General features: G+C 45.0%; 1 protein-coding gene across 1 annotated transcript; it reads left to right on the top strand.

Annotated features, from left to right (window-relative positions):
* Nucleotides 1–8,779: 8,779 nt before the first annotated feature.
* Nucleotides 8,780–20,789, top strand: klf13 (Kruppel like factor 13; the record flags this gene model as incomplete). Its single annotated transcript, XM_079269889.1, has 2 exons — nucleotides 8,780–9,257; nucleotides 19,909–20,789. 2 exons carry the CDS (start codon nucleotides 8,780–8,782, stop codon nucleotides 20,226–20,228), a joined length of 798 nt encoding a protein of 265 aa, XP_079126015.1. The 3' UTR covers nucleotides 20,229–20,789.
* Nucleotides 20,790–22,595: the final 1,806 nt, after the last annotated feature.

Raw genomic sequence — 22,595 nt, forward strand, 5'->3', positions numbered from 1 at the left:
ATTTTCAATTGTTCTTACAGAGCCAACCTTAACAATGACAAAACCAGCAACCGTGTGTGAATTCATCACAGACTTTTCAAAACTACGATCTCCAGATATAGTCAAATTGTCACAAGACAAAGCTCTGCAATGGTGACACGGAAAATGAAATTGCTTCGTATGTGAGCAGGAGACAAAGAGTCAGCGAGGTTCTCGAATCCTCATCCATTGTGCAGGGTGTGTTAGAAACCATAAAAGCACCTGTCTAATTCTGCTGATCATAGTAGCATTGTCATTATCTATGGTCTCTTGCCTGTGACTGTAATTACAACTGTCTTGGATGTTCTGAAACACAGATGGTGGAGATCTGCAAAACATGCATCAACCAGGGGTGAACGCCTCAACTCTTGTGCTTGTGGATGCAGTTGTGGAGGAGTTAGCACAAAGCATACACGTAAAGGATTAAATATAACTGCACAGACTGGCTGAGACACAATCTGCCAGTCAGGTTTTGCATACCAGTAAAATGTAAATATTTACATTATAGGCATTGCATGAGAACACTTTACCCTCAGTGTGTTTTTGGGGCTGCCTACATTGTTTTACTGTTGCTGACCTACATAAGACACTGCCATGTCAGCCCTCAAAATCGTCCAGCCCATAGATCCTCCAGAAAGGATACTCCCAGAGAACATAGCAACAGAAACTCTCCTCCCTCCCTCTCTCTGGAGCTATGCAGGCCTGGCTCTGTAGCTCCAGTCTCACTTGGCTTTAGGATTGGGGGAAGGGACTGAGTTAACATATGGCTTATTGTGCATTGTGTGCTTATACTTTCAGCTCATCAACAACATTGGCTCTCCTATTGGCGCAAAACTGTGTTGAATTGTTGGGCTGTAAAATTGCACTGCAGACTTTTATGCTGTGCACTTTTTAGCTTTCTGATACACTGACCCACATTCTGTTGTTTAGGCAATAAATCGCCCTTCAGTTTGACACTAAACTCCCCAAGTGTGCACTGGCTGAGTAATTGACATCCAGGCCCATCTCTCACCGCCTTAATAACAACGTGCGTAACACTTACAAGTGGTTATCACATTGGCTGGAGCAGCCACAGACAGCTGGTAGAGAATGATGACTACCTGTTTTATAACAATGTTTGCTTCGGCGGAAAATGTGTTGCTGCCACAGTTTGTGGCTTCGTTGCGTGTCGAGCAAAGCGGTGCTCCACAGTTTGGTGACGCAAGGGGAGCTATTAATATCTCAGGAACGGGATGTTCTCGCTTCGGCATTGGGGTCATTTGAGGATACACACCACGCTCCCTTGTAAACGGTGTTACGTCTTGACGTAACGACGCACGCCGAGAAGTGTTGAGGGGGACGCTGCAAGTTCTCGCATTTCAATTCAACCACCCACCCCGCTCGCGCCGGGCTCATCCCCGAGGTCAGCCTCGTTCATGCACCGAGCAGTCTGTGTGCAGCCGCGCGCGCCTACATGTGAACCCAGTGAAATGCGAGCTCTAGTCGAGGCGGGGGAAAAAAACAGCCATGTGATGCAACAGAACCGCTTTTGGAAATCGTATGTTTTGAAATTCAACCTCTCTGTTTTCCTTTTGAACTCGCTCTGCACCACATATAGGCAGAGTCTATCTATTGTTACTATAAGTCAAAGGGGGGGGAAAGGACTACAGGCAATGCACAAACCTGGAAAAAAATGGTTTGAAAGGTTAATTGAGGATAAATCAGACACAAAAAGTCACTGTGCATATGTTGTCGCCCAGTGGTCTAATTAGCAGTCCAGCATAAAGTACAGACAGACTCATAAGCTTTTTCCTAGAGGACAAAGCTATAGTTCTTAGCAAAGTAGGTCAGACTGAAAAGTGGATTTGCATCTATATGATAGCCAAAGGCATGTTTTATTGATCCCAAACAATTAGTTGTTTAATTGATGACTATCAATTCATCATTATTGTGGTATTCACATGTTCCAGCTTCTCCAATTTGAGGATTTGCTGCTTTTCTCTGTTTTATATTGATGTACATTGAATATCTTTGGGTTTTATATAATTAAATAAGCAATTTGAAGACATTATCTTTGGCTCATGTTAAGCATTTCTCACTATTTTCTGATATTTTGACAAATATTAAAACAATTAGCCTAATGTCTTGCATCAAGTTGATGTAGATATATGTGGCAATGTATTTTCCATGTTGCTCGGTGTAGTCTTGCACAGACTCGAGCATGGCGCCGGTTTATCCCTCGTGCATAACTCGCCATATAAGTGCCTCTGTTGAATGGCCTTAGAAAAGAAACCCTCATCTCTATAGCATCAGCACAGCAAGTTAATGCAGCGCCTGCAGACTCACCACTCAGCTGAATGGTGTATTTCAGAGTCAGGTCCCCTCACCACTGCCTGCGAGGCCCATCCCTCCCCAGCCACTGCACTGATCAATGCATTCTGAATAGGGCCAGGACTGACCAGCAAATGGGCGCAAAAACAAAGCCGTGTCCGCTTCACTTTGCTCTTTTGAGCGGTATTGTGTGGCGTGGACAAAGCCACCACGCTGTGATGTGAAGGAACAATGATGGCACCACATAGTCATGGCTCAGCGTCAGCCAAGGGTCAAGTGAGTGACGTTGATTTCAGCTCGCGATCATGTGTTCAACTCTGCATGCGTTGACAGTCGTCACTTTCACGTCATAGGATGGAGTCGCAGTCTGGACAAGGCTCTAGCGCTTTCAAATTATGCAACAATTCAACATGTTCCATCGATGAGTGTCGGGCAGCACTCTGTTCTGTGGTGGTGTGCTGGGGAGGCAGCACCAAGGCGGAGGAGGCAGGCAGGATTAACATACTGGTGAAAAAGGCAGCCTCTGTTGTGCGGCTGAACATGGACAGCCTGGAGGCATAGGCAGAGGGAGGATGACGACCACATTAAAGTCCAGCTTAAACAACACCTCCCACCCTTGTGTGAACTGATGCAGCCTCCCTTTCCCCCTTTCAGCCTCCACCTACTTCCTGGAAGGTGCCTCACAGAGCACCTTTAGAGTGCTCTTTTGTGCCATCAGACTTTACAATGTTTCCCCCTCTTCCTTCCAGTCTTTGCTGCTGAAGAAGGACCCCTGCATGACACCGGCTAAACAAACTGTTTTAGACTACTTTCGTGGGTTAACCTGATATATTTCTTTATACGCTGCCGGTCAACATAGATTTTTAATAATAGAGTATAATCGAGACACCAAAAGTATTATAAACGTCTGAAATAGTGTTGCATGACTGGGGAGAATACTATTGTAACCTTTCTGTTCCCCCCCACAATTACCGTTAGATGTTAAATGTGTTGAAGTGACTCTGGGCCTCGCTCATTATTGACCAACAACGGTGCAACTGAACTGAATACGTTCAAACTTTGTTTTATCAGTCCATGGTATGTTCAACTAATATTACCTGATCCAGTTACAATAGTGCTAACCCCAGACCTGCCTTCTATTTCTATTGCCAAGTTTGACTCGTCAATTCCAGCCTTTTATAGGATGCATTATTACGCAGCTGACACTGAAAGAGGAACCTGATCCTGTATCTGCACACATACAACTGCTAAGCTTCTAATTTGTTTTATAAATAGTCGGTGATATCTTCTATTCCTATTGAACTGTTGCTCCGAGGTATATTTAAAAACACGGTCGAATGTCTAATGGTACCCAATCAAGCTTTTTTCTCATTACAAACCTTCGAACAGCAGTGTGTATGATTCCTCCGCATCAACAGCTCGAACCTGTATGTACATATCTGAATACAGAAAATGAATTTGGACTTTATATCGCACCTTTTTTGTCCTCCAACCGCTCGCATCACTTTACACTACATGTCAATATTTACTGATTCACACACGCATCCATACACTGATGGCAGAGGCTGCCATGCAAGGTGCCACCTGCTCATCAGGACCTCAGCATTTGTATTGGAGGAGCAGGAGATCAAACTGCTGATCTTCTGATTCGAGGACGAGCCGCCCTACCTCCTAAACCACGCTCATTAATGAATACATTTACTGTGTAAGCGCACACAACATGGTTTTACGGGACGATAGGCTGGCAGGCTGTTTATTGGCTGGGCACAATGCATTGTAATCACGGTGAGGTTACCAGGCAGCCAACGGAGCATCCCGGATATCACACTAAGAATTAGTCCCGCACATAAACCCATGTAAAATGACACTTGTCATTTATATTTTTTTATGATGTGTCATACTTTTCTTGTCAAGGTGAAAGAGACAAGATATATAACGTGTATATCGGTGAGTTCTAGTCATTTTGTTGTGCAATTTTGTTTCCCCCTTTTTCCAGTCTTTGTGCTAACTAATCTAACTGCCTGCTGCCTGTAGCCTTATATTTATATACCAAACAGATACAAGAATTGTATTCATCTTCTTATCTAACTCACAACCAAAAACACGTTTTGTGTTTTTCCCACTCCACTCAGCATACCCTTGATGAACTCAACAAAACCGTAATAAATAATTGATCAGCAAACAGCACTTCTTTGATGGTAGGTGTCAAACTACAATGGGGAAGTTAATGTCCATTGCAAAATACAGTGCATCTTTTCTGTGAGAGATAGTATCATCGACCCAAAAAAGAACATCCTGTCCTTTTTGGGCGAAAGCCGGTTATCAAACAGAAAACTTTACAACTAAATGTTTTTTTTCCAGACTGAATAAAGCTGGAGGATTTCTGAGAATATGGAGCAGGGACATGTGATCTTATCTGTACATGTGTCAGGAAATCATTTGGCTTTCACTATTGCCCTGAGTCTTGACGATAAGGACCCAATAACACTATAACAAGTATATCCTGCTCGACAGCAGCCAGGTCACACTTTGTTACAATAACAGGTAGTTTGGACTTGTTTACCCGTCTCAGCTACGCCTGACTGACTCATTCGACCTCATGTTATTACTCCATTCATACATGATGTTCTTTTTCGTCAAAGCAAAGAAACAAGGAACAATATTTAACCTGTGGCCTAATGACACGCCAGCACACCTAAGCCACATGGGTAAAGAGAGTCAGTGTTAGCTTTGGTATTCACTGTTGACTTACACGTTTGCTTCTAAACACCTGTACTACGTCTTCTATGACTCATCCTCTTTTTTTCCATACAGGTGAAATTACAGCCTGCTTTGTCATAGTCATGGGGCCCAACTGTTGATGTGTCACTTCGGATGAGTAAGCTATCGAGATCAACAACAAAGAAAGAGAAACATACCACTCATACGTATAAGCACACTATAGCACCATTTATTTTGTATCAGTTCTTATCTCTCACATTACGTTTATTCGAATCAGTGAGTAAATGTCTCTGACTGACATGAAACCATAAGATCAATACTTAGTAGACTCTAACTCAATAACAGTTAAGACACATGCCGTTTCCAATAAGACTGGCTCAACTGTAAAACACCCTGAAGTGGTTTATTACTTCTTCTGTTCTGATAAGGGTATGTTCATTTTCGTTTGACAAGTCGGAGTGCCCTTGCTATGTCAGCACTAGATTAAAGAAATCCCAGAAGGAAGTTAATAAATGCTGGGTCAGTGAGAACAGTTGCATTTCATTTTTTTGTCTCGTTAAGCTATGTACTAAATGGGTCTCTCTTTTATTTACCTCCAGCAAAGATTTTGTTTTGAATACAAAACGAAGTCCGGTCCTCGGAGTAAAAAGCACAGATAAAATGCTTTGGCTAAAGTTAACAACACAACCAAGTGTGGGGATCAATGGGGTCATAAGCCTCTGCCAACAATTTAAATCCACTTGTGGTGTTGCATGCTTTTATTGTTCTTTGTTTCTCTCTCTCTCCTAAGAGCCTTGACACGACAGCCCCACCAGATTGTCATAGTGGTCAGGCTGTCCTGCGCTTAAAGAGGATCTCTCCCATTACAAACAGAAGTGAAGAGGCCAATCACAGCGCTGCTCCTGCCCGACAACGTTGTGTCAGTGCCAGACAGTGTGCTGTTTGGACACTGTGCTCTGGGGGTTGGTGCTGGGATTTGGGAACATACAAAAGGTCTCTTGAATCATCACATTGCTGCTGCAGCCACAGAGAGAGACATTTCACAGTTTCCCTCTGAGTGAGATTGTATCAGTTCAGTTTTATAAGCTGTAGCTGATTTCATCACTGTCTCTTTTGGCCTTCTTGCGCTTGACGCCCGGAGGGAGTTGATAAACACTTGCCGTTTCTACACAACTCTGGGAAATAACCCTGTGAAAGAGGAACCATGCCCTCTTGTCGTGCCCTTTTTAGAAAAGATCGCCAAAGCACCGCATGAAACACAAGAACACCACGTATTTGTAGTGAAAGAATATGTAAAATAATACAGCCAGATGGCCTTCTGAATGCCACATCGCCTTGCTCACACTGAACACTGGGAACTTTCTAGTGTGGGCTTTTGTGCACAGTGCTGAAAGTGTGCATTCATTCCCACAGGAGAGCATCAGCTGCGGCAGGAAAGCAGGTCTGATCCTGTATCGGCAGATTGCACGTTTATTCTTATTCTTCATACATTTGCTTGTTTTTTTTTGTTAATTGGGCTTCAAACTGAAAGAATAACAGATGAAATGTAGCACTGATCCCAGCAAACATTAGGTACAATGTAACATTTTGTTATATTCCTAATCTGAGACGAATCCATCCTGAGTACATGTCCTGTTTATTTCCTGGAAAGAGTGGGTTTAATTTGGGTGCATGGGGTTAACAGCGTAATTCGTGTCCTTAGCTACTAATCAACAGCATCAGCTGGTTTGTTTTCTGCCAGGACTTTGTAGCTGGTGATATGCTATTATACACACCTGGCGGGCTTCTGTGTTGAGAAATCTTTAAATTTAAAATGAATGAAAAGTTTGAAGGGAAGAGGCCTCCTTTTATGGCTGTAATTCCAGTTAATATGTCTCCACTGACCAGCTGGAAAACTAGCAGCATGAAATAAATGATTGTCTAATAATGACACAAACCTCCATATCGCACAGCTTTGACTCTTTCCTCCCCACAATGGTGTCACTTGTCTCTCGCCGGAGGATAAATTGAAGAAGACATTGCCTGTGTTGGCTGGCTGTGTTTCAACTGGCAGAGACCACAGCGTTGCTCAGAGGAAGGTTTTGAGGTGAATTGCTAGTTTGCTAAAAGGAAGCTGCCATCTTCTAAATGTTACATTGAGCAGAATAATTATCTTGAAAATGGGTCATAATCAAAGAGCATATGAGATCCTGAATGCCTTTTTTGAGTTGTCAAATAAGACATAACTTATTTTACTCATTTATTCTGTCATATGTGCATTTATACATTTAAAATAACTAAGAATTACAAAATAAAACTGGGCATTTTGGTAAGACAATACGGTAAAAAGCATAGCTTTACTTAACAAGCTATAAGGAATTTGAAAAAGTGTATCAGTCATTGACAGTTGTGTTTTAACCACCAATCTTCTCTCTGACTATAATATAAAAAATAAAGTCTTTGAGAGGCTGTAAGGAAGAATGCTTTTGCTTGTGTGGACTCTCAGCAGGCTAAACCAAATAAATTGGCAGTTGGAAGCATTCAAGCTCTTTGCTTGTGCATCAACTCGTTGGCCAATGTCCTCAGAATGTGCTGGTCGCTCCAAGAAGGTGACACAATATCATTCAAACTATCAGGGACAGCTTGCTGATGATGAACTGCAGCCCGTTTTTGCAGAAAAGACGACTCCCTTGTCTCAGTCATGGTATTTAGTGACTTGTGTGCTTTTCTTTATGATTTCCTCATTTGTGATTCAATTATATGAAACAGGGGAAGTCAATGTGGCATAATGGCTTGTATTGAGATTCACCTCAACACAGTTTATGCCAAAGTTGATGCACATTCAGCAAATAAAGAGGAAATGCTAAATACATCAACACTGATTTTCCATCAGCTACTAGCTTTTTTTGTTTTTTTTACCCATAGTAGGTCTAAAAAAGCAGTGGATCACAGAAAATCAGCTATTTTGACTATTGATTCATAATTTAATTAATATTAGTCTTTTAAGCAAAAATACCATATTCTTTGGTTTCAGTTTCTCAAATATGATATATATATATATATATATATATTAATCGATTAATGGGCAGAATATTAGTTGCATTCTTAACGAAAGGTGTCCAATACAATTTAAAAAAAAAAAGGATCTTAGCGCACATGCATGCTGGGTGGGACAGTGTGCTGCAGAACGTGCCACCCCTAAAATAACGCATGTACGCTGCCTAAAGGTCTCTGCAGCGCATCACCGTGTCGCCTGTGAGATACATCATCTGAATGCATGGAGGCAACCTGTGGTGAAACTTCCAAGTAACTCGTGCTGCTCGGTGCATTTGGGGACACGATGTACCCAATGAGTGAGCGGCTGGGCTGACGATGCTGCCGCGCGCTACCGGTCGACACGCCCCCAGCATGGATACAACCAGCAGGAACAGGCGCTCGGGAGACACGTTCACTGTGCTGGAGAGTGTTTGAAGCCGCGATGGGAGTTCACGCATCCAAGTTTGCAGAGGTCCTGTCACCAGCTCCGTCGCACTGATCAAAGACTTCGCGTTTCTAAAAAAAATGTTTTTCCTCTGAGGTTGCTTGGCTGCGTTTTTATTCGAGGCGTTTCTCTCACAGGATGTTGACAACATTGGAAAGCCGGGTAAGATCATAAAGTCAGTTCTCTCTGATGAGAACGACCTCCTACACACCACCACACAAAGGGAACCACGGAACAAGTTGCTTTTTTTCTCACGCCATCGTTTTTTGAATGTCATTAAGAAGCAGAGGGGGCTGTTTCAAAGACAAAATGGATCACTTTGCAGCGGAGTGCCTTGTTTCAATGTCCAGTCGTGCAATTGTTCACGCTCCCAAAGGGAATAGGGAGATTAAACCAGAAACCCCGTCCTCCTCTAAGAACGGAGAGGACATGAAAGAACCTTTAATGAAAGACAACTCCTCTCTTTTTGTTGTGGCGCGGATTCTGGCGGATTTTAACCAGCAGACTCCCAACAATGTTGCCGAGCAGGCAAAAATCAAGGATGAGAGCATGCCGAACCTCATAGATGATGGAAACTCTGCCACACCTACCACCATCTCCGATCCTTCCCTCAAACAAAGAGGCAAAAGATCGCGAGGTCGAATTGAGCAAGAATCACCTCAGAAAAAGCACAAATGCCACTATTCAGGTTGTGAAAAAGTTTATGGCAAATCATCCCACCTCAAAGCTCATCTAAGGACACATACAGGTCAGTTTCATTGGATGCAATTGTTTGTTGCTGTGCACATGACTTATTGTAGTTCCCTTGCCTATATGAGAATGGATCATTACTACTGAGAATACTGATAAGAAGCGTGGTTTCTCTTACATTCAGCCCGATTTGTAGGCTACAGAGGCGGGTGACTGACTGACTGTGTGTCCTTATGTGTATCGGCTGAACATTCACAGATCCACCCTAAATTGGAATAATCGACACAAACACAGTAGCCTAGAATAAAAGCCATAATTGGTGCGTAATAGTTTAATAATTGGATTGTTGTTGTTTTTTAAGTTGTTTGAACTTTGCGTAATGTCCTTTCATTTCGGGAGAGGGAGGGAGTCGAAAATAGTGCCACTCCCACTCAAGTCTCTGAGCTTTGTCACTGCTTTCCTCTTGCAACCCCCCTCCTTCCTGCGTTGGACACTATGTACAAACCGAAGCTGCAGTGCAAACGCAGAACTAAATTACACAGATCAGGTTTCCCGTTTTCTTCTGCGCGCATTCACTACAGCCAACTTTGGCGACACGAGAAAGACAAACAACAATGCGCACAGAATAAGCCAAGTATGCACAAACATGGGCATGCAAAAAAAGTTTTCAAGACAGATCCAGTGAGTGTACCGTCACCCTGCAGAGTGAAGGGCTCCCAAAGGCGCTCCACATCAGCAGTCTGCTACGTTTGACTTTCCTGAAGGACTATAGCTCCGTATTTGCTCTTTGCATTCCGCAGGATAGGCTACTGAGCGGGGGGGGGGAAAGATGTGGATCGACTCAAATTGAGGGGGTTGATAAGAGCTGTGCAGTCGCCTGTCTGCCCAAAGCCCTTTGTTGTGATGTGCCACACCCCCGCTAGACAGACTGCCAGCTGATCTGGCCAGCAACAGACTCAGCTAGCTGAGCCTCGACTGAGGAGCCTCCTTCTCTCTGCTCTGTAGACTGCAGCTCACACTCCCTCCTTCCCGCCGCTGTCCCCCATTCTTCTCACACAAACACACGCACACAAACAAACAAACAAACACACACACGCGCATACATCAGCCTGACAGCCCAGAAACCAAACACTTCTCTCTGATGCACACAAGAAACACCCTCTTGTCAACAACTTGACCCATATTTAACTCATATAGAAATTGAATTCCACATTATTAAAAATATGCTGGGACCTTTTTGACATCGAGCCCCCTTTTTTTTTTTTTTGCACAATTCTCCTTATTTGTCTGAATATTAAAAATCAGTGACCCATCCTTACATGGCTAGATTCTTGTCTCATTGCCTGTGCCTCTCTCCTCACCTGCCTTTGTATCAGAATGTCCTCCCCTGCCTGGCTTTGTGTCCTCATATCACCAGATGTAATATCCTTTGGATCACATATGGATGCCATATGTGATACAAAAAAACATTGCACAATAAAGCTGTAAGTACACGCCATAGGACACGCCTGCTATATGGGGATTTTTCTCGTGGATTTGTCCAATACAGGAATGAGACACTGATTTGATTTGTGTACGTAGATAAATGGGGGTCCATAATACTTCAGTATTTTTACATAGAGGGCATACAATGCCCGTGTCTCTACACTGTGTGTTTTAGTGCAGTCTTATTACTGTCTATCATCCCTGCCCATGTCTCGTTCCCCTTTAAGTCCTTCCTGTCTTTTGGGATTCACGCCTGTATCTGGTTTTGTGATTGGTTCGTGTGCTGTCATTTTCAGAGAAGGTTTCTGCTCATTTAAATTGGACAGTGACAGAACGTGAGTCATCTCAGTTCAGCTTCCTCGTCTCAGCCAAACGTGCAGCAGCTCTCTGTGAGAGCCAGCCTCCGGTGCTCACTGTGCTTTCCCTCAGCCCCGACCATGTGTTTTTAGAGCAGGTTCGCCCCCCCCCCTCTGTATGAGCCCAGCCCTAGTCTCTTTGCCTCTTGAGCTTTTCTTTTCGCCTGCTCTTCCTGCTTATTCGATTGGATAGTCCCAGAATATGGTCATCTGAGGTAGCCCGGGCAGCCTCAGCCAACCTTGCAGTGTTTTCAAAAAGCCAGACTCTAGCAGTGAGCTTCCCTTCAGCCCCTACTAGCAGAGTCAGGAGAGAATGGATTCCAGCCCAGTCAGTCCCGGCCAAACACTGCTTTCTAATTGAGGGGGGGGAAACACTGTTATTGACTCTAAACAAAGAGCCAGGCACAAGGTGCCCTAGCCCCAACTTCTTCAATGCCCAAAGCTTTTTGTGTGTGTGTGTGTGTGTGTGTGTGTGTGTGTGATTTGTCAGAGTGTAAGAGGAGCTGAAACCTGAGCTATATTGTATTTATTATGCAATGTCTACAGCACATAAGAAAATCAATCCAGTTACAGCTCAAAATGAACTTCACTCGCTAGTCTCATGAAAGACTTCATTCATTTCATTTCAAGCCACACAAAAATTATTTTTTAGTTTATTTTATGATCTTGCCATTAAGGAAAATGTTCGTTTAAATTCTGAATCAGTATATTGCATATGATCTCTTTTGTGAACGACTGAAACCTTTCTAAGGGTCAGCACTCCTGAATCACCTTAGACATGAAGATAGTTTCAGCTTCATTTGCCGCTCCAGTATAATGAGCTACGGTGAGCAAAAGTGCTCAAATCATCATTTAAAAAACAAACTCAACAACAATGTGTTTTTTATGAATTGATACACAGTGCAGCTCACAGACCTTGTTGTGAACAATTTTCATTCGATAAAAAAATGAATAAGACCTGTGGATTATCCTGAGCAATCTCTTTTTAAGTTATCAAACAGCTCCCGGTTTAGAGTCTCCTTAAGTGGGTTCATTAAAGTTTGTTCACAGTGTAAGAGGGACATCAGGATGCAGACATGGGGGAACACGCTGAATTTAAATCGCTCATTATACTGCATTGAGTTTGATGGCGACGGATCTCCACAGTTCAGGGCACAAAGGTTACCAGACAGCTTTTGTCTGGTCTCCTGGTGTGGGAGGGAGGGGCTTTTCTCCGACACATTTATCTTCCAGTGTGCAAAAACACCGTCATTTAACACAGATCAGCTCAGTTTTAAATTGAACGAATGAATGTCATATACATGAAACTGCTCCTTATTCTTTCTGAAGACTTTTCACAGCACCAGCTGGATTCTTTTCAGTCGACTTTTTGTCTTAAGACGCATAACCGACTCAATGACGAAGACCCACTTTCCCGAGAGGTGTCCTGTGGTCATGAAGTACATGGTGTTCTCTGTGAAGCCTCATTACCCTGCTCTGGTCGTGTCATGCAGACGACCATCTCAGAAGGAGAGATAGCCCCTGACAAGCTCATTACAAGTCTTCTTCAGAACGAGCAGCCGGGGCCCTCTGCTGTGCCTCCCACAGCTGGACCTCACAAAAGGCCATCTTGTCAGTGTCCCGGAGCTATTCGAAAACTATTTGAGTCACCGGGATGAAAAGGGTCAATATTTCACATAGACAAAGAGCCTAATGACATAATTTACAGTCGGTTTGGCGTTTTGTCTGGACTTCTTTTGTGTTCCGCTGGGGGTGACTCTAATACTGTAAATCCCTCTTCTGTCTGTCCTAAAAAATAAGTGGCACCACCTGGCAGCACAGTTCCACTGCCATGTAGACCCAGTTATGTTCATGCACACTTTCTATTTTCAGCCAAATAACTGGTTAATGACACTTTTTTTTTAAACGTGAAAGTATCCCAAATTCCACCTGGAAAAAGAAGCAGGAGTCTCTGATTATATATACTGCATCTCCGCCAGTGGTTTTATATCTGGCTACACTGCTACACAGAGTGCACAGTGTTCCTGTGCGGCTGGTGGCAGTGATGAGGTAGCAGGGCGGAGATGGGGTTTTCCTGCTCTTGCTTGAGCCTGACCTTGGCACAGCATTAGGTGTAAACTCTACTGAGGCACAAGAGGTCAGTCTCTCTACCTGCCACACCGCAGGATTTCCACCATCCCACCCAGTTGAGCCGTATTTCTCCTGACGTGTATTAAATCGATGACCCCTCTGTCAGGATATGCTCACCGTTTCCATTTGTCCCCATTCTGGTGACTTAACCAGTCAATCCACCACTGTGGCCTGGACTGAAATACCTTAACTATTTCATAGATTGCCATGTTGTTTTTGTACAGATGTTCATGGTCCACAGAGGATGAACCTCAATGCCTTTGGTGATCCCCTGACTTTTCCTCTTGACCCACTAGCAGGTCAGTTTTCACTGGTCTAGTCTCAACGCCGAACAGGTGCATCGTCTCCAAAACTGGGTTCAGACATATAAGGTTCCTGGATGACGGTGATCTCCTGATTTTCCTATTATGCCACGATGAGGTTGACAATTTTGTTTGATGTCAAAATTGTAATTTGTCCAGTACTTTGGGTTATGACCATATACCTGCAAAACCAACAACATTCCCATCAACCTCAATCATACTTTTTGTTTAGTGGTAGCTAGCAAATGATAGCATGCTAACCCGTTTTACTAAGGTGATAAGTGTGGTAAGCTTTACCTGCTAAACACTGACATTAACATTGTCATTGTGAGTATGTTAGCGTGCTGACATTAGCATTTAGCTCAATGTACAATTGAGCCTAAGTACATCCCCACAGAGCTGCTACTGTAGACTCGTAGTCTTGTTATGAATTTCGTGATGCGTTTTCTTCTGCCGTAAGATAAGATGTTCTCCTCGTGGAAGAAATCTGGTCGGCCCGTGAAGGCAACGTGTAGCACTACAGTATGTATCCAATGGAAACAAGGCATTAGTTAAATCTACTTTGTCCTCGGGATGGAAATAAACCAAACTGGAGCCACCATCTTGCCTGCTCTAATCCTTTGGTGCAGCGTTCCTGCTCAATGAAAGACATCTCTGAGTCTTGTGGTGGTGCACGTGCTGTCCCATAAGCTATCCTATATGGACACATGAAGCTCAGTAGGATAGTTCCTCACAAATGTTGGAATGTAAATCTCATTGAACTGATTAAACAGTGAAGCATGCATGGTGGATACTCCTAATACTGACAGGTCTCTGCCAGGCAGTTCCCTGGCTTTGTTGCGTTCAGTGGCCCACAGGACTCATGTATTCTTTAGTCAGCTCTGGAGTAGTTCTATAAAAGCTGCTCTGTCTATTCCCCCACCAGCCCCTCCCATCTTCTCCAGCCTGCAAAGCAAAATAGGTGCTGAAGCGTTTTGTGTTGTGAGGCCGAGCCCCTGCCACGGCTTGTGGTGTGGTGTCGATTACCAGCGGCAGGAAAAGAGGGATACAGACCTGTGGAACACTGTGCATTTTTTTTTTCACCTCTCCTATTCACAAACCACATCTCGCATGCGAGGCAGGGATCTGCAGTACAAAGACGGGGAATATACAGTGCGGCAGGGTGGGGGTGGGGGAAGATACCGGGATATTCACTGTCAATGCCCTCCATTGATGTAGGTCATTTATTCAGCTGCATCTAATCTGATTAACGTTGGAAGGGCTGTGACCTCTGCAGCAGAGAACACCCCTGTCAGCCCGGCACTCACAGGGTCCCATCTGAGAGCTAGACTCTGACCGTATCCACCGCGTTGTGTTCCGATCATCTGGGATAAGAGAGGAAAGGCTGTGGCGCTAATGTAAGAGGGAGTGTTTTGTCTCCAGTTGGGCTGTTATGTTCCCTACGGTATGTAAGGTGCGTCCCCTTTCTCTGCGTGATTAATCAGACTGTGGCAGACCACGACACAAGGGTGTGGCCCTCGGCACGAGATGAGGAGTATTTTGTGGAGTCTTGGGGGAAGGAGGGCATAAGCATTTTCTCTCTCCTACTTGTGTCAGGTATAACATTGGATAGCTGGCACTATCTCCAGCCTGTATCTCCTTCTATCGCAGTGTGGCGAGGCCTCTCACGATCTGGCGGGGCTTTGGCTCTTTGTTTGATGCTGGTTGGTAAGGGTGTCTATCACGTTTGAGCTATAGTGTCAGACTCCATCAGTGGAATGAGCTGGCATTGTCCTGCGTGAGTGAGAGTCGCGGATGATGGGGCATCCCCTACTCCCACCTGCTTCTGCGGACCAACTGTAAACACCCATTAATGGCTGCAGCTGTTTGCATGTCCTTGGTTAACCGGGGTTTAAATGATAAGGGGACTACCTGTAACTCGTCAAGGCTGCAGGTTGTTTTAGCATGCAGTCAAAGCTGAAAGAGAGTGCCCACTCTAACTAATTGAGGCAAATGTGATGAGCTGGTCAATGCAGGCGGGCTACCCCTGTACCTTTCCCTTAAAGAGTTAAAGGGATGAAGTGATGGATGGCTAAGTGTGTGCAGGAATCAGACGCTCACACCCGACCCAGCTGCGTGTCTCCGGCTGAATGTCAATAGCCCTGTTCAGTGCAGAACAAGGGGAGTGAGTTACGGTTAGTACGCCTGTCTGATTGAAATGCATTACAGGAGTGCCTTTCCTGCTGGGAGCTCTAGGCTGCTGCTATTGTTCACAACCTGATCGCCATAGGCCCACAAGGGGCGGCATGCTATTCAACGGCAAGCAAGGTCCCTCTCAATAAAGGCAAAAGATGATAATAGATCAAATCCTCCCTGTTTTCTGAGCTTCTTTCCAAACTTGAGACGGTCCTCATCACAAGCACCCACGGCTCCTCTATTTCTCCTGCAGTAACTACTTATTCTTGTTTGCAACAAACTCTGAATGGAGCGTCGGGAAAAAAACATGTTTTGATATCGTGATTTTCTTTGCAATTTGACTCCTTTCCCACTGAGTTAATTTTTCTTAGACAAGCAGCCATGTAAACAGTTCTGATCTCAGATGTGTTTCAAATCAAGTAGTGTCTTTTTTTAAATCTCCACAGTCCACAGAACTTTGTAAAGCTTTGTTGTTATATTTGCACAAGCGAAGCCTGCGTATACCGCTGCACGAGCAATGAAAAGAGGAGCTGCAAAAGCCATAATGTATATTCATTGTTCTGCACACACGTTAGTGTTCAGATCATGTTGGCATGTGACGGTGAGTGTAGACGGAGAGGTTGGGTTCGGTTGGGCTAACCCTGTCTGCTTCAGTGGTTTATGCTGATGAGCGACGCAGTCATTTTAGGGTTACCCCAAATCCCACGGATGGTTGTCTGCTGGCCCCTGGTTGGATACAGGTCAGTCTGTCGTAAACATGCAACCAAATTACAGGACTGTGCTGAGCCCTACCTCTGGAGTTAGTGGTGTCCCTCTCATTTCATGCTGCCAAGCTGACTGTGCCACTAAGCTAACGCTGAAGTGAGGTAGCTCCAACTCTAATGAGCTGTGTGATCTACAGTCTGACTCCAGTTTTACTTTCACCGCTCGAGCGGTTTGCTGGCAAAAGTCCACGCGGGTTTAGTGTGGCCCTTGTTTTTGTTCTGAGCTCTGTAAACGATATTTCCTGCTCGGGTTCTCACCGTGCAGGCAGAGCAAAGTCAACTTCAAGGTGATCTTGTATGTATCCACAGGAACTGTATTTGTTCCCCTTCTCACCCTGCAGAGCTATTTACTCTCGCTCTCTCATGGCAGGCTCACGTGAAGGTTTGCGCTGTACACGGTGTGAGTTTGGCCCATGCCTGAGGACCAGGAATGTCATCTGCTCTCGTTTGAAATGCTGGTAGCTGCTGTTGGAGCAGGTGACCGAGTTGAGTTCCTGCGCCGCGCTGCTCACGTCAAAAAGAGATTTGATCTCGCCTTTGCAGACAGCATCCCTTACAACAGGGAGACGAACTCAGATTCCATTTCTCTGAACCATTTCTGCAGAAACCGAGGAGCCAAAAGACTCTTCGATATGAATGAGAGACGGATGTGAGAGGAGCAGAGATGAGCTGTTTATTTACTGACCCAGTGGCCTCGGAGGGAACCGTTATATAACAAGAGTACCTGTGACATAATCGCATCGCCTTGGAGGGGGGACACTAGTGCTTAGTAGAGATACAGTTTGTGTGCATGATGTAACTCACTTTGCGGGTGACTGGGTCACTGTGTTCGTTAGGGAAAAGCTTCCTTCATTACCCCCCCCCACCCCTCACCCTCTGCAACTGACACATTCTGAAGAACACACACCCTGGACATGGACGCTGCCAGAGACGGGATGACCAATCGGTGGGGCCTGGTGTCACGATCGCCACTGTGCCCTGCTGTGACAACACTTCATGATGGGAATAGGAGCAGGGTGAGGGGGGCGGTTTGCAGCATTCTTCCTTCAACAGAGATGCTGAGTAATATCTGCAGTGTATTAGAATATCTTAGAGAGAGACATCCTCCTACCACTGAGGGTAATAACCCCTGTCATCATTTCAACTCGGGTTCAAAGCGTCTTTTCCCTAAACCTCATTGTTACCAGAAAATGGTTTTTTACTTCCCTCATGGAAATCCCAATCCTCATGTTATGAAAGAAGCACAATTAATTGGGGCATTGCATGTTTTTTCTTCATGCTAGTGAACCTCTCAAGGCTGACAATGAAGCAGCAGGAATTTTGATACATATTCATATCGTTGACCTAAATGCCAAAAGCAATTTAGTGGGTGGTGAAAATGGGCAGCGTATCTGTTCATTTGGAATTTCCTAAGAAGTCAATGAGCTCTAAATAATTTGATGCGTGCCTGTGAGTTGCTGTTCGATACCTGATGCTTTCACTATGACTGCATTACTGTATCAGGGCAGTCAGACTGGATATCTCAGCCTAGCTCTCTGGTGTCTGGTTAAATATTAATGTAGTTGGATCCGTTACACTGGTTATTGAGCCTTAAGCAGCCCGCAGAGCTTAGCGCCACTTTTTAGCCAATAACTCATGTTGCAGTGCCAGGTGGCAGCACCGGCTGCTTCTCTTGCTAATAAGGTATGAAATCAGACTACCATGAGTCTCTTCAATGAGATTAGTGTCTTCGAAGTTAAATTGCTTCCTTTTCTTCTCGCTTTAGTCCAGGATGTGTAAATAGGGTCAAACAACCAGCACCTCCTTGTTTTTATGAATTGTAACTAATGCAGGGCAGATGGATTGACTCTTTGTGTGTTAACCTTTGCAGCAGAGTGAGAACAGTGTGGATGTTTTTGGGGGAAAGGAGACAAGGCTGTGTGCAGTGTGTGTTTATGCAAATGTATTTATGTCAGGTACAGAGTTTACATACACTAAGCCGGCAGTAACTGTAGTGGGCAGGGCTGACTGAGTTTTGTCTGGAGCTGAGGTGAGGCGTCAGAGGCAGGAACACAGACTGGGCTGTCTGAACTTGGGCTGTCTGAACTTGCTCTGTCTGTCTGCATGTTTTGTACCCATGCAGTATGGGGGGGGGGGGGGGGGGCCGAGACTAGTAGTGCACCGAGTTCTTGTTTTTGAGACTTTGAGGCATCAGGTAGCATATGTCTGTTTGATGCTGAACAGCACTGTTTCCATTGTGGCCCTGAGGCAAACCACAGAACAAAAGAAGTGTTTGGCAGGCCTGCTCTCATGTACTTGTGCCTCTTATGAACATTCATGCATCTCACCGTCGATTCCTCTTCACGCCTCCAATCCCCAGCATGGGATTGCACACGTGATGATTGACTGTCCTTATTCTCAGGAAAGTGCCGTAACATAAAAAAAGTGCGAAGCACCGCCCTTCGCAAGAGTACTGCAAGGTCACGCCGGTAAAATTAGAACGCTGGATGTTGCTATTGTCAGGCAGAAAGTCACTGAAATGGAACTAAATGGAATACAGTGTTATTCATGTTGGCCAGGGGACGCAGAGCGCTGCATTCAGGCTCCACGCACACTGTTTCCACATCAGAAGGGAAGGAAACCACAAGATATATAGTACCATCTGGCTTTAAGTAGCTTTGTGTCAAAGCCCACTTTTATTGCCTGATTGAGGGGGGAAGGGTGTAATTTCCCATGTGCAGAGTCACAGATAGTTGCATGTTAGAAAATGGGCTGGGTAACCATTGTGAGTGTGATTAGCATCTGGAGCTTAGATAATTAAACTGTGTCAGCTCCTCCAGCACAGTTCCAATTTTTACTCTCACCACAGCCTTTTTTTATCTCACATTCTTTAACATTTTGAAGATCTCTTGGGTGGTTTTGATTTCCTTTCGCTCTACTGACCTACCAGACCTAGCAATGACCTTGTGATCACTATCCCTTGGTGACTCAGTCTACTATGCACAGAAAACAACACAGTCTTGTTCAGCAGGCTTGAAAAATGTCTGTGAGCTGTGTACAGCAGGCTGCTTGACTTGTTAACATGTACACACGTCATAATGAGCCACTACTCTCACTGTGCTGAGCATTTTGGATCATTGTGAGCACCAGGGTGCATCGCTGAGTTTCATGTTACACTCACTGACACCATCAATACTTTATACTTGGTTTATTGTATATACTGTAAGTTACTGTCATTGTAACCTACGACCTAAAGCACTTAAGGATAACTGTAAAATGCTGACGGAATGGTCTGTAACAAAGGTGTGGTGTATTTGAAGAAGGTCTACTCTATAGGGGCTAAAACATATAAAACACGGGGTAAGATTGTGCAGAATGTGTGGGAAATGGTCAGCAATAAGCAGGCTAAATGATGAAACTACATGAGCTAAAATAAAGGGTTGTTGTTCTGAATGCCATGTTGCTATCTTCTTGTGTGATCCAACACGGGAGTCTCTCCTTCCATCTGTGTGTTACAGGAGAACGGCCATTCCCATGTACTTGGCCCGACTGCAGTAAGAAGTTCGCCCGGTCAGATGAGCTGGCACGCCACTACCGCACCCACACGGGGGAGAAGAAGTTTGGGTGCCCGCTTTGCGACAAGCGCTTCATGCGCAGCGACCACCTCATGAAGCACGCACGACGCCACTCAGATTTCCAGCCCGGCATGCTGAAGAGGCCCCATGGCGGCAGCACCACACGTCCCAGCTCCCTCAGCGACTACAGCCGCTCGGATGCCTCCAGCCCCACCCTCAGCCCCGCCCTCAGCCCCGCCCTCAGCCCAGCCAACTCGCCTTAAACTTAAACCCAGTCGCACTTTCTGCCTCTGACCTGCGAGGCCTGTGTTTTTGTCCTAACACTTGTGTTGCACAGTTGTCAGCAACCCTCCTTTGCTATTCCTGCGCTTGCTGTGGTGTACCATACTGTACATAACTGCTTATTGTAGTGCAATTACTTGTGTGATCCTAAAAGAAGGTAATGCCTTTCCCAGCCGGCAATATTTACATTCTGTACCATATGTCTGTATTTTTTTAGATTCTGATCATGGCTAGTTGTCCAATGTATGTTCTCAGTCAGCTAAACAAGGTTTAGAAGAAAAGAAACACCCTGACAAGTCATATCAAAATGGGGTTTTCTTTGAACGGGTGAGGAGAAGGGGTACACACACACACCTCAGGATTGAAGACAGTTGCTATTTCTGTAATACCACAGTACTTCACAGTACTCACATTGACTGCACAATATACTCATCACTTTACTCTGAAATTCAACAGGGGGTTGACTTTTACGCCCTGCTCAGGGATGGCCTTGTTAGCTTGAAAGAATGAACACGGTGAAGAGAAACATACAGTACATATATGGCAGCCTTACACTCAACACAATTTTGCACTCTTTGTTTTTGTTTTTTTGACAGGAAAACTAGCCCTTCGGTCATACGGTCAATCGTACACAGAACTCATGTCCTCGTGCTCTGGGGGAGGGGGAGGGAGGGGGGGGGGGGTTCATATGCAATGCAATTGCTGTGTGTTAACAAGACAATCCCCAAACCTTCACCTCAGTAAACAAAATACCTCTGTTCCTCCACTGCAACGTCGACATTCAGTTGCCATTAAACAGCGGTGTGCAGTATATACTGTGTAAATCTGCATGGTGGGAGGATCAGGGTTATATTGGGTGAACAGTTTTACTCAGTTTAAGAAACTTTGTAGCCTTTAAATAGAGACAGTTAAGTTTTAAAGCAGCTGTTCGTGTTTTTTTTTTTTTTTTTTGATGTGCTATATCATCATCCAGTATTTCACACAAAGACGACTTTAGTTGAAACAATGTCTATCCCTCTCTGAAGCACATAGGAAAAAGTACCAAAGACAAGAGTGAATGAAATCTTTCTATTCAGTCTTGTAAGCTGCCCTTCATTGAGGCCTGTGGCTGGTGGTTGGCAGTATCACAGGTAGAACCAGACAGCCTGCTCACTTCCCTCCTCGTGATTCTGCCTTTTGTGGCCTCCCTTGAGGAAACAGCTGCATCCCACAAGAAGCTATTCACAGCCCGCAGCAGGAGTTCTAACATGCAACACCTGGGGCGTGCTCCCTCGCCCATCTGGCTCTACCTGTCCTGTCGAACCTCCAAATCTGCCAAATTGCATAAGGGGGTTCAAATGTAGGCCAGAGTGTTGGGCAGAGCTTGGCTGTGCTGGGCTGCGACATTGGTGGAGCACAGAATGCACAAAGCAGCTCTCTGGAATAGGCAGAGGGCAGGTCCTGATAAAAGAGGAGAGGTTTATCATAAACTGAGCAGCACAGAGGAGGAGACACCCATTCGCAGACACCCCCATCTCCTCCTCCTTCTTCCTTCTTCTTCCCTCCAACTGTAGAAACCGTGAGCAGAAAAATGGCTGTAATTAGCGTGTTCGTCCATCCTGTAGGATAAGAGTAGAGAGAGAAGTGTACGAACAACAGTACTACCTAGACAACGCGAGCAGTGTCGGTGGGACGTACCAAACTCCACCCTAAGCACAGGGAGAAATACTCTACTACTGCTGGAGAGTCAAATCTCACAACGCCAAGGGAAATGTCGCTCCAAATTCATAGTGATAAACCGGAGCTCTAAAACAGCTGCTTTCAAACTTCTCTCTCGCAACAAGGGGGCTTTTTTAAACTGTTGTAAAAACATTTGAACCAAAACGAACACATCAGCAAAGTGCAGTGCTCGCCGGCCTCACGTCATCCTCCCTGCGAAGCTCACATGTCCCGTGAGAAAGCTGACTTGTGTTTCTAGACAGACATGCCTCAATAAGTCAGGCAAAAGGCACAGTAAACCTTCCATGGACGCGGGAACCACTATCAAAACTGCTGCAGCCCAGCCAGTCTGCGTTATGCCTACATTTTCTTTTAATGCTTCAGCACTATGGCCGGAAATGGTTGCATCCATGTATTTGGTCCTGTCAGAGCCCTCCAGACGGTTGATGCATGTGCTAGCTTCATTCTACCAGCGCCGACTCTCGCCCTGCAGTCCAGCGCTTCACACTATATGCATGTTAACAACTGCGCCTTGGAAGCGTAGAGGGGTTTTTGAGGCGATCTGGCAGGTGTAAGTTCATGAATGGCCGGCCTTGTCCCTCGTTCTCCACAGCAGCCATCGCTCTATAAAGTTGTGAAGAATCAGCTCT

This window comes from Melanostigma gelatinosum (assembly GCF_949748355.1).
Source record: "Melanostigma gelatinosum genome assembly, chromosome: 1".
Taxonomy (NCBI): domain Eukaryota; kingdom Metazoa; phylum Chordata; class Actinopteri; order Perciformes; family Zoarcidae; genus Melanostigma; species Melanostigma gelatinosum.